Source organism: Pseudopipra pipra, chromosome 2 (genome assembly GCF_036250125.1).
Source record: "Pseudopipra pipra isolate bDixPip1 chromosome 2, bDixPip1.hap1, whole genome shotgun sequence".
NCBI lineage: Eukaryota > Metazoa > Chordata > Aves > Passeriformes > Pipridae > Pseudopipra > Pseudopipra pipra.
Window position 1 is genome coordinate 104,067,475 of NC_087550.1, and position 12,606 is coordinate 104,080,080.

The window sequence follows — 12,606 nt, forward strand, 5'->3', positions numbered from 1 at the left end:
GGACCCCCGGGCCGGGCTCTGCTGCTGCTCTTCGAGGCTGTCGCGGGGACCCACGTTCCCGGTCCCGGCAGAGGACAGGGAGCCCTGGTGCTTCCCGGGGTATTGAGCTCCGAGCAGCCACGCGGCTGGAACGCCCCGTGGTAAGCAGAGCCCTCCCGTGACACCGAGGGCCAGCCGTGTCCTGGGGGGCATCGGGCACAGCATCGCCGGCCGGTCGAGGGAGGGGATTGTCCCCGCTCTGCTCTGCACTGGGGCGGCCTCACCTTGAATGTTGTGTGCAGTATTGAGCTATTAGAGAGCAGCCAGAGGAGGGCAACAGAGATGGTGAAGGGTCTAGAGGGGAAACCGTTTGAGGAACGGTTGAGATCACTTGTGTTATTCAGCCTGGACGAAACCTCATCATGGTCTACAACTTCCTCGTGAGGGGAAGAGAAGGGTCAGGCACTGATCTGTTTTCTGTGGTGACCAGTGACAGGACCCGAGGGAATGACCTGAAGTTGTGTCAGGAGAGGTTTGAGTTGGATATTAGAAAAAGGTTCTTCCCCCAGAGGGTGTTAGGGCACTGGAACAGGCTCCCCAGGGAAGTGGTCACAGCACCAAGACTGACAGAGTTCAATGAGAATTTGGACAATGCTCTCAGGCACATGATGTGATTCTCGGGGATGGTCCCGTGCAGGGCTAATGGTTGGACTCGATGATCCTCGTGGGTCCCTTCCAATTCAGAATATTCTGTATTTCTGTGACACTTCCCACCACCCCTCTAGCCCAGGGAGTGGCTGCTGGCTCCTGCATGGGGCCGGGTGTGGCTGGAGCAGGGCAGGCCCAAAGTGCTGGTGGTTGCTGGGGACACCCAGCAACCTGGCTCTTTTGCTGGTCTTGGCTGTACCATAGTGGGTCAGGCAGGAAAGGCTGGACCAAAGCTTCCCTGAGGCTGGATGGGCTCAACTCCACAGCTGAACCCATCCCAGGTGAGGTGACCATGGCCCTCTTGTCCCATGGTGTGAGGGTCATGAGAGTGTAGGTGGTGAGCTGTAGGTGGTGCTCACCGAGGCTCTTAGCAAGTTCCTGGAGTTCCTGTCAGAGCGTGCACTACAGGATGGCAGCGCTCTCCTTCCCTAGGAGATGGGATTCATTCCCTCGATTGCCAGTCCTGATAGCCAGCAGGCCCAACAGGTTTGGCGTGAGTTTTTCCTTCAGGAGCTGTAAACAGCAGGGTCACCCACTGACACAAACTGAAGTCCTTTGGAAACAGAGTATCTTTTTATGGCAGAAAAACACCCAGAAAAAGATCCCGCAAACTGATGCTATCTAGATTACACTGGCATCCAAGGCTGTTGGTCAGGGATCGTGAATACTCTTTGGTGCACTGTCAGCTCAGCTCATTAATATAAATTTGATTCAGCTCAGATGCAGACACACACTTTTGGTTTAGCCGAAGCACAGAACTGATGATGGTTTTGCATTTTTACAGTAGCTGCAGGAAGATGGGTGATACCTGATATGGTATCATTACAGAGCCTAGGCAGGCGATATCTGATCTGGTGTAAAGTTAGCCTGTCAACGTTTTTTTTTGTAAACAAATTAATTTAAGCCCAAAAAAGAGGCAGAGTCAGCACTCTGTTTTACACAGCCTTGACATTTTTGATCCAGCTCAGAGTCATAGTGCTACATTTACTCTGTCATCAAACCATGGCCTAATAGGGTGAAGTTATATTCACTGGATAAAAGTGGAGGGGAAGGGCTGCTTACTCTTGGCATCATAATTAGTCCTCTTCAAAGGGATGGTCTCAGTTTCCTTACATTCCCAGTACCAGTGTGGACTGCTGATTTTGGCTATCCTTTTGGACTTTTAGCTGCTGACATCTTCCTCCCTCCTTTTATAGGACTGATCTTTTAGCAGAGCATTATCTTCAGTTCTCTATCTTCTCACCCCTGGCCCTGTTGCTGTAGGTGGGACTAAGGGATCCCTCATCACAGCCATCAGTCTGGTTGCTGTCTTTGTCTGCAGGATCCTGCTTGGTTCTTTGTGGACTAGCTCAAACACAAGGAACCCCACACAATGTCTGTATAAAATAATTTCCTGCATTCACCAAAACACTTTGAAATTCTCTTAGGAAAAACATTTAGAAGTATTTTTAAATTTAGTTGTACTGTTTTTCCAATTAAAAGGCACTGCAAAAGACTTACTGAACTGTAGGGCATAGACATACATATGTGTCAAGCTGCACTAAACAACACTTGCTTCCTCTTTGCTATGTTGGCATTTTTGTTATTAGACACTTGAGATGAGAACTGGGCTCAGTGAGCTTTAGATAGAGATAGTGAGACTGAAGCAGACAAATGCTGTTAATCTGCACTTTTCCAAAGAAACTTGGTCCAGCCTGGGAGGCTCAGCCACATAATGTGCAGTACCAGTTTGGCACAGCTCTCACAATACGTGAGATGATCACTGTATAGGCAGCCACACTTTCATTCTCAAGATTCAGAAAGTCAAACTAACAGTAAAAAAAGTTTGGTTTTATTACCTACTTCAGCTGGAGTAGTGGCTTGCCTGATCTCTGCACATGGGGGGCTACTGCTGCTCTGAAACTTGAAGCAAAAACTGGTCCAAAGCACGAAGTACAGACAACGAGCCTCTGTGTATATAGGATAAACTTCTACATTACATAAATGAAGAATTATCAAATTTCATTATTGACCTCTGTACTTGAAGTTGCCTCAGATGGTCTTGATCCAACATACATTTATTCTGATGGATAGCAGGATGGATACTATCCTGATGGATATTAAAGACACAAGGATCTCAGTGGTTGGGACCATGTAGTGTAAGAAAACAACAACTTAAGCACACTTTACAAGTGAAATTAATATTCAAATCAGTGCCTGTTAGTAGCTCCACAGCATCATTATTCCCCATCTCCAAATTGTGAAGGCTATTCTATTGCACAAGACTTGGCAATTACTGCTTATTAAGACTAATTATTTTAATCTATTTCCAAGTTTTATTTCTAATTAAGTGTCATTAGAATAGAGAATCACTTTCATATTCCTTTAATGTTTAATTTAGTAAACATTCCCTTTGGAAAGAGCATGGCTGTGGTTTGCATGCTAAATACTTGGAAATGATGAATGGAAGTTACCTAAAATTCAAAGGCAGGAACTAGCCCTCGACAGCAGACAGATCTGTTCTTTCAAGGAGGCATTTCATTTTCCACATAAAATGTTACTGTTGGCACTGAACTTTGCTGAACTGTATTATGCTAATCTAAAAAAAAAAAAAGTGGAAATAAAACACTTCCTTGATTGCTGGCAAGGTCAGGCACAGCAGCAGGCAGAGCAAGGGAGCCCGAGCTGTGCTGGGGAGCATTGCCTGGGCTTTCCTGCACTGCCAGGGCTGACCACCACAGCAGCTGCCGCTCAGCACCTGCTCTCCACTGAGGTGCACCAGATAAAGTAAAGTAAAAGCTTTTTGTAAAGAGTGGGTGAGCTTGGTTATCATACACAATTTGTTTTGTTGTCTGCAGACAGAGGCTGTAGATGGTGACACTAAAAGGGAAGCAGCATGTTGGAGCAGTGAGAGAGGGTCTGATGGAGTCAAAACTCTCAGGGGCATGATCCACCATCGAGGACTGCAGTTCAAGGGTAATCATGGTTTTACCAACCAGCCTCTCATAATATCTAAAGGGAAATGTCTCTTTTGTACTTCACTGTCTTGTTATGCCTCCTGATAAGATTTGCATGGCTTCATAAACTTGAAACTCTGCTTTTGGAGGAGTTTCACTTTTATGCTTTCTTCTTCTGCCCCTCACCCACCACTATCCCTTAGTGCAATCAGGCATTTTTTTATTAAACTACTTTCACCAAACCACAAAGTGTGTCTCCTGTCTTGAAATGAGAACAAGCTGCCTAATTCTTTGCAGGCACGCTACTCATTTGCTTCTTCTAATGATAATAATAATAAAAAATATTTCTGTTGTTCAGTGGAACAAAATTAGGTAAACCTCCAAGTCCCCAGCAAAGGAGCATCAGCTCTCATTTTACAGAAAATGAGATATTGGTGTTTAGGTCAGTTCCTGAGGTCACTTGTCAAAGTAACTTCAAATCTGTAATACCTTATCCAGAGAAGGCAAGAATTTGTTACAGAATAAAGCAAAAACCCCAAATTCAGTTTTAAGAACTTAAACAGCTTTCTGGGGAACTGTGATATTTTTTCAGTCTAGGCTCAAAGGAACAGATAATGACTCTCCGTAACTGAGGAAATAAGTCCTACATTATTTAGCCTTGAAACTTAAGGAAAGCTGAAAAGTAATTGTTTAATTAAAACCCAAAGGAATGTGAGAGGATGACTGACTGCATGACTTGGCTCTGATAGTATCACCAACTTACTCTTCAAAGAGAGCCTCTAGCAGGCCTGGGTTCTCATGACGTAAGGATGCCCGAATGTTTTATTTATAAGGTTATTGTGGCTTTCCTGTAACATGTGAAAATGTGCCATTGCTGGGAGGCGTACAGCCCGTGTAAACTTGGTAGGATTTTGGCAGAATACCAGTGAAAACAGTCTCAGTGTATGAATTAACACCAATGTGTGCCATAAATACAGTAACAGGATTTTAAAAGCAAAGGCTTTGAGTTTATCACCCAAGGGGCTACACCAGATGAATTTGAGGAGGAAGGCAGGGGCACAAAAAGGCTGCAGTTTTTTGCCTGTGCAAGAGCCAGTTCTTGGAAAGATGACAGCAGGAGAAATCAGAGTGAAACAGCAGGATGAGAAGTCTGAGGAGAGATAAAATTTCAAAATGTCCAGCTCGAGACATTGTGGGCATGACTGATACTGATTTGCCTCAGGGACTTTAGTAGTAAATATGTGGTAGTAAATACATGCAAAGTTATCTTAGCATTCTTCAGTGACTGTGACCTTCACCCATTCCTCAGCTAATTTATTTGCTAAATCCACCAGCAGTTTCATTTGCTACAGAACACTTTCTGCCCTGAAAACCAACACTGGCCCAAGACCATCAGCACAAATTAACCTTGTAAAAATGTAGGTTAGAGACACAAACATTACTTGCCAAAAGGGAAGAACTTCTGACCCAGTGTTCAGCTGGGGAAGTTTTGGCCATGTGTGACCAGGATTATATTCCTTGCCTGTGCCAGCAGGGCTTCACTGCTGTCCCCAACACACTACTGCACATATTCAGTCTCCGTAAGACTCCTCGGAGTTCCTGTTCCTCTGCCTTGAGTGCTGTGGACAGTCTGTGTTCAGACACTGAGAGAACAAACCCACTCCAGCAGGCAACCACCAGAATCTGTATTCTCTTGCATTTGTGTATCTGAACTGATGAGAGGTTTAAGAAAAAACAAAAGGACTGAGTGAAAACTGTTCACAGATTGAGACCTCCCACCAGGAAAATTAGGAGCAACTCCATAGAATTTATTGCTATAAACCCCCACAGCTCTGCATATTTAAGGTGCTAATAATATTTCAGACAAAGCTGTTACATGTATTTTAAAAGAGAGAAGTTACTCTGAAAAGGGGTATGTGAGCATATGAATATAGTGTTACAGATATTGTCCTGATCCTGCCTACTGTGCTGCTCACATACTGAATTTGGTGAGAGAGGCTGTTATTTCTAGAAAAGAAAAAGAAGGAAATACTGACAGAGTAATTTCCCCAGTTCTGAACATCTCTCACCCCCCTTAATTTTTTTCTCCAGTTACACAATTTTAGGTTCTTGGGTCCATTCCTGTACCATGTCAATCACCTACAATTGCAATTGACTTCAACTTATTCCTTTTAGGCACAGCAAGATCTAAGTGATAATGCAAAGCTGCTGGTTTGAGCTATTTATGTAACTACTTTAAAAACTTATTCTTAGAGCAAGGACTTCATAGAACAAGGAGCACATTGCTTACCTTCTCCTTCTATTCACTGGATCTCTCCTGCCTCATAGTTGTTTTTTCTCTGGAAATCATTAAGGCTTGATTTCAGCAGGGATACGCATCTATTTTTGCAAAGCTCCCAAGTGAACACGACACACTACCTTCCAGAGCATTTATTTTGATCCTGAAAATTGCAGGCCTCTGGTAATCATCAAACCCGCTAGTTTAAAGACATTTACTACCTCAGCCTTGAATTGTTAGAAATGCTGTAAAACTTACACAAGTTGGAGAACAAACAAGGCAACTGGGAAGAAAACAAGCATCTAAAATTATTCCAGTGGTCAGGAAACCATTTTCTTATACTTTATGTAATTATTTTAAAAGCTTAAACATCCTCTTAGTGTTTCTGCCTGCAGTTTTAAGGGATTTTACACTTCACACGTTGCTTCAACAGACACGTTATAATTGGCTGACAGTGAACAGCATCACCTACTCTTCAGCTGTAGGAGATCATAAGAATAAGATAAATGATGGGCTAAAAAACTGGGGAAGAGATGAACTTTGTGCCTCACTGTGTTCTGGACTGGTATTATTAACACTAACAGCAATAACAAAAATGCATCTGAATATTTTAAGTTTTCTGGTTTTTTTAAGTGTATGTATTCTGGGCAGATTGAATGAATTTAAAACCTCTTTTTCTTACAATGAAGAAGAAAATCCAGAGAAAATTGCATTCAGTCCTCACATACATTGTATTTTCCAGATTTCAGCACAGTTGGCTCAGCAGTGATACACTTTTCAGAGTTTAATACTGATACTGAAAACCAACATTCCCAAAGGTCAGGTAACTGCCAATTAGATATATTTGTGCACATACATACACAGAGGCAGTGTAGGTGAACCACTACTCTCTACACTGTTTTTGGAGGCAACCAACAGCTTGAACAACATTGCCCTGAAATGAAAACAAACTAAGAGACTTTTTCAGTTTCTACCTTGTTCTTGAATAGGAAGGGAGAGGAGAGGAGTAAGGAAGAAGTCCCACAGGTCACTAAAGCAGGAGGAGGAGCAGCCTATTCCTGCTGATTCATTTGTGCTGCTTACAGGAGTAAGGATATGCAGGATACAGACCAGGCTTAGAGCAAACAAGATACAAACCTCTCAGAGTAACTAATCTTCAGCTCTTGAATACTGATCTGTTTACATTTCAATACAGAGGAGGGGCCATAGGCCATAGTTTAAACCTTTATGGGAAGGATATCTCCTTCTAGAGTTTTCAGGCTGCTGTGCAGCACTGAAGCCCAGAGGTGTCCTGGGACCCCAGGCTTCTCTGACCTGGGAAGATCCCCACCCTGGCAGCCAGAGCAGCAGCCTCTGCTATTTCTGTGGCTTTCTCCACAGAATTGTACCATTTGTACAATTACAAGAGAGGATGATTCCCTCTCTTTTAGCCCTTCATCACTAGATGAAAATGTAGCCTGGGCATCCAGATCCAACCCTCACTGATGCAATTCTGTTTTGAAATTCACTCGCTGGGGAGACAGAGGTCTGCTCAGGGCCTTTGCTGGGGCCCAGGACAAGCTTTGGGTGTCATTTCCCAGGTCAACAGCATGGAAAGTGCTGAACCTAATCAGAGAGCTACTGTGATGCCCAATTACCATGCAGGTATTATTTATTTATGTATTAGAAACTTACTAATAGCTACATAAAACAAATCTGCAGAAGTTTACAATTTGGGTTATCACATCACTTTACAAGTAAACTAAAAAAAAATAATCCATTCAACCATTTATAAAAAAGCCACTCAAGGATCAACACTCAACTCTTCTTACTACTGACAGCTTGATTTTCAAGGGCTTTACAGGAGAAAAGGTCTACCAAAGACCTGTGTGAGTCAGAAGTGATCCTCCACCACAGTTTCAAGACCACTGACTAATTAAAAATAAGGCTCATAGCAGAGTTTTGAATCCCAGCAGCAAACACCAGTACGGTACTGGTATGAAGAGGCTGTATCACCAAAAGCAAAAAGAAGCGATTTAACCCCTCAGCTCCAGATATTCAGCCAAATTTATAAAGTTACATTTGAAAGCAAATATAAATGTGAATATGCAATCTCTTTCTTCACAAATACTCATTTATCTTGCTTCCTTCAATCTAGTAAATAATTGAGGGAACAAATAACATGAATGATTCAAGAATCAATACAAATGAGATGAACTGTCACCATGGAAAGTATTAATATACTTCAGAATAAAAGTAGATCCTCTCATTTTCAATTTTGACTGAAGTGATGATTTAAACAAAATATATTTTAAAATTTCTCCCCAGAATTTCACTAAAAAACTAAGAGCAGCTCCAGGCCTGGCCTCTTTCTAAGCAGCAGTGTGTGCATGTAGCTTGAAAAGAAATTCAGCATTTATGTCACGGATACTCTTACAGAACAGCTCTTGCACACTAAACAGAACAGTGTCTAATGGACACAGCTCCCAAGTTTTCTTTTCCTTATTTTCTTTGCCCAAGGGTAGAGGCTGGGGCTGTAAACTGGCCTGTATACTGTCACTAGCACCCTGGATGCCATGATTTGGAAGCCCTCACCTTAAGGCTCTTCTGCCACCAGCCTCCATTTCCTCGGTGTGTTGGCAAGACCTCAGAAAGAAAATGAGTATATGGCAATGGGAACAATGGTGAAACATTTGGAGGTTCTGACAACTACTCCTTTATTCAGTATTCCACTCTCCTTCAGAAAACACCTCAGAACAAATTAACATATATGTGTTTTTAAACGAGTCATATTTTGCTGGGAATAAAAAGCACTAAGAAACAACTGAGATTCATAAATGAAAATGTATTTCACCTTTATACATGCTATACAGGTCATGCAAATACAGAAATCTACAGGTTATACAATGACACCATAATAAAATATAATATGACATTTGTCAAACACAATGTATTACAGCAAAACAAACTGTTTCCGTTTGTTTATTATTTAGGAAATAGATGAAGGACTAATTTGGAAGACACAGTACCATGCTACAGCTTACTGCACAGTCCAAAGAAAGTATTTCTTTGACTACACTAACATAAATAAAGCTGGGTTGTTGTAGGTATGATTTCTTTATGCATTGCACATAATGTCACTGGTTACTTTCCCGTTGCTGACTTTAAAGAACACAAGAACGGTGCTACAACTGAGCTCAATCTACACTGTGAACTCCCTTACATGTGGAAACAAAACCCAAAAACAAACAAACAAAATATAAAATAAAAAAACCCCACCCCCCCAAGTTTTCACTTCTTTTGTGTTAGTGTCCGAAGAGAGTTGTATTTAAAATTCATTCTTATAAGGAACTGGACAGAAATGTCCTTAAAGCAGCACCTGATCTAGCGTAAAGGTTCACCAACAGAAATAAAGGTAACATTGTATGGCACATGATGTCCAGATCTCGTACATCCTAATGTGAACTGTTCCATACAGAATGTTAAGGGCCCCCCAGTTCCCCACATGTGTCTTGGCCTTTGTGTTTCTGCTGCAACATTCACATATTGTTTTGCTGCTGACTAAATCTCATTTTGTTGAGTCTACAGAAGACAAAATACTTCTCTGTGTGATCGAAAGCCTGCTGGTATCAATCAAGTGTCTGCATCTTCAAAAGTTAACATATTATCTCACCCTCCTGACCATCACTTGGATCTACTACAGCTATACTACATATATATTAAGGGATTACACCAGGCATTTTGCCTGCTTTGCTTACAGGTGTTACACAAACATGTTTTTAAACACACAGTTGATAGTTGCTCCTGGACTAATTAATATTAACCATTAAGTGCCACTAGTGACTAAAAGTGTCAATGTAACCGTAATGGGATAGTTCCCACACTCCACAGTCAATAAGAAGGCTCCTTTGATTCCAGCAGTTGTATGTTTTTCAAGCCTCTTCAGTTATAGTTTTGCATTATACACCTCGTAAAAGTTGCCAATAATTCCTTATTAAAGACAAAAAAAGATAGGCACAAAACTAAAGTACAGTATATTATTTTGTTTCAATGCACTGTGGGCAAATCCCATCATTATTTACAAGAAAAAGATGTCTAAACGGATGTATGGTAAAGTTTAGGGAAGAATTATTTCAAAATAAAATGCACAGGTAAAAATCACAGTGATGTGTTGAGATGAATTTTAAATTAAAAAGTGCTTTATTAGCAGCTAAAGCTCAAATTCTAATGCACACTCATCTTCCCTGAAACCATCAAGGCTCTAGATCATTTGTTCTACCAAAAGCAGCCAGTTATTCAACATATTTATTTCCCTGGGAAGACAAGTTATATTCAGCTGTGATTATTTGGAATCCAGTGTTCAAGGACTGCAGAAAGCTTTTTCAAGTGACAAGCTCATATTTTACTGCCAGTAGCATCACAGGGATATATATCCTCCACAAATTGTTACCACTGTCAATTAAAAAGAGAGAGAAGAATATCAAGTCAGCCACACCAGTTAGATGACCTCAGTTTTGTAATTTAGAATATACTCTTTCAAGAAGACCAGCTGTGGCACTGTACTTTGAAACTGTCACTGAAGCCTGCTGTGATTTTATACTATGCTGGCTTTTCAGGACATGTGACTCTACACCGTGCTGCAAGTATTTACAGCAGCTGAAAGGAGTAAGCAGCAACAATAACTACCATTTCCTAGACTGACCCCACTTTTAACTGTTTTCTTCATGCAAACAGGCTCCAAAGATATATAGGAAAGGTATTGTATTAATGAAGAAAAAAACAACCCTTCTCATTATATTCTCAATGCATAAACGAAATTTTTCCATTTACCTGGTACTTGTGGTTGCTATGATACAGTCAGTTTGCATATGATGCCAATTGCAAATAGGGAAGATTATGCTGAATTTAAAGATCTAGGAGACCAGCTTTCTTCCTCTATCCACACTGCTGTGTACAACTGCTCAATGTTTCTGGGAAGCTAGTAAGAAATCACAGCAATTTATCATATCTAAGATGTTTATCACAATACTGTACCTGTATCTGTTCTGCTGAAAAGCGAGGCTGTCAACAGATAGAATTAAGTGTATTTTCCTGTCCTGGACTGTTAAATCCCTCAATCAAGTTTTTGTTACAGTCATCTAGGCTAATGGTATCACTGGACGTCTTGGAGTAGGTAGCTTGTCCTGTGAAATCCAAGAGGTCTTCAAGAGCCTTGGCATTACTTGTCCCATTTTGGTCCAAAGAAACACCTGGCATAAGTTCATTCATGGGTGAATATTCGGGAATAGAGATAAGTTCTTCTTTTGAAACCGGGCTGTACGAAAGATAAACGAAAGGAAGATACAGAATAAGGGGTGGGTAACTTTTCATTAGGTAACAATCAAATTAAACTTCTGACAGTTCAAAACCTTATTTTAAAGGCCAGCTGCAGCAAGACTCTACCTAGAATACCTGCTAATCCAAAGAAAAAGACATTGCACTGTTCAGGATGGAAGGTCGTACCTAATCTATATCCCTTAAAGATTAAGTTTTGGGGTAGTTGTGTGATGTGAGTACTCATCTCCTAAACCCACATTTGTGATAGTTTACCAGTCACTCACTGTTTCAATCCCTGCACCATTCCCTTACCTAAATGTTTATTACACCTTTCAAATTACTGTCCTGACCCTGCAACATTTGCTTAAAGTGCTCACATTTCACAACTTAAATAAAAAGTTATTTCTTAAGACCTTATGATATACTTCAGACATAGAAATCCCATAATTAAGAAATGCTGTAACCAGCTGCTTTGCTGAGACTAGTAAGGCTAGTGCATCTTAGTTTGGAGAAGAGAAGGCAGAGGAAGGATTTCACAAAGATTTCTAAAACCATGATGGGGTGGGGGATGAGTTGAGGACAAAACTATCGTGGCATGAAATGCTGCAACACAAACCCTAAGGGGTGCCCAGTGCCACCAGTAACAAACTGATGAAATAACATAATTTACAGATCAAAGAACATAATTTACCCAGTGAGACTGTACTGTAGCATTTGTTCCAGGTCAGGTCCTGGACACAAACATTATCAGCAGGTCAAAAAAAAAACCAAACTTGGATGAACTCATGGGCAACATGTCAACCAGTGGCTGTTTAGAAGGGCAAGGCAGAGTTGCCCCCTCTAATATCCCTAATGCAACACTTCAGTGTGGGCTTGGATTGCACAAAATGGTGGGCTCAGGTGTTCTCCCTCACTAGGTTTTCTTACTGATACTTTCTGAGACCAAATAATGGGCTACATGGACTTGTTCCAGTAGGGCATTTTCTATATATTTATGCATATTTATTGGAAATACTGAAACAGTATGAGAGGTTCAGCTGTCTTACTGATTAAGGAAGAACTGTGTAAAAAAATCTACATTTAAAATTGTCTTAGCAGTCTTAAATTAACTGCCTATATTAAAAATATGTAAATAATAAAACTTAAATTAAAATTAAAAAATTCTTCTTTTCTGCATGTCCTTCTGTGAAAATCCAAGAGTATTTAAAAACACGAAGTTATTTACTGATTTCCATACACTACTACTTGTTAAGTACTTAAAATGCTAAATGCATTATTTTCTTTACTCTGTATGGAGGCAGAGAAGCTCATGCATCACAGCTGTGCAGCCAAATTAAAAAACGGTGATACCAGAACAATATCTACAGTAGCTGCTTTCACAAAACTATCTGAAAGGTTTGGGCAAACTTG

The 12,606-nt window shown here is 41.0% G+C and overlaps 2 protein-coding genes and 1 long non-coding RNA gene across 11 annotated transcripts in view; 1 reads left to right on the top strand and 2 right to left on the bottom strand.

The window, feature by feature from the left end:
- Positions 1-281, bottom strand: part of BCLAF3 (BCLAF1 and THRAP3 family member 3) — a 34,953-nt gene extending 34,672 nt beyond the window's left edge. Inside the window, exon 1 of the mRNA XM_064646736.1 lies at positions 264-281. The gene's annotated coding sequence lies outside the window, so the exon portion shown is untranslated. The remainder of the gene's footprint in view (positions 1-263) is intronic.
- Positions 26-8,647, top strand: LOC135410228 (uncharacterized). Its single transcript, XR_010428565.1, has 2 exons — positions 26-140; positions 3,525-8,647. It is a non-coding gene; the product is annotated as an uncharacterized LOC135410228 (long non-coding RNA).
- A 60-nt stretch (positions 8,648-8,707) lies between these two features.
- The window catches only part of MAP7D2 (MAP7 domain containing 2), an 81,280-nt gene continuing 77,381 nt past the window's right edge, over positions 8,708-12,606 (bottom strand). For all 9 annotated transcript variants that reach the window (XM_064646746.1, XM_064646740.1, XM_064646747.1 and 6 more), the window contains 2 exons: positions 10,915-11,194; positions 8,708-10,332 (listed from right to left, as the gene is read on the bottom strand). In XM_064646746.1, coding sequence (XP_064502816.1) covers positions 10,945-11,194 — 250 coding nt within the window. In that variant the 3' untranslated portion in view covers positions 8,708-10,332; positions 10,915-10,944. The remainder of the gene's footprint in view (positions 10,333-10,914; positions 11,195-12,606) is intronic.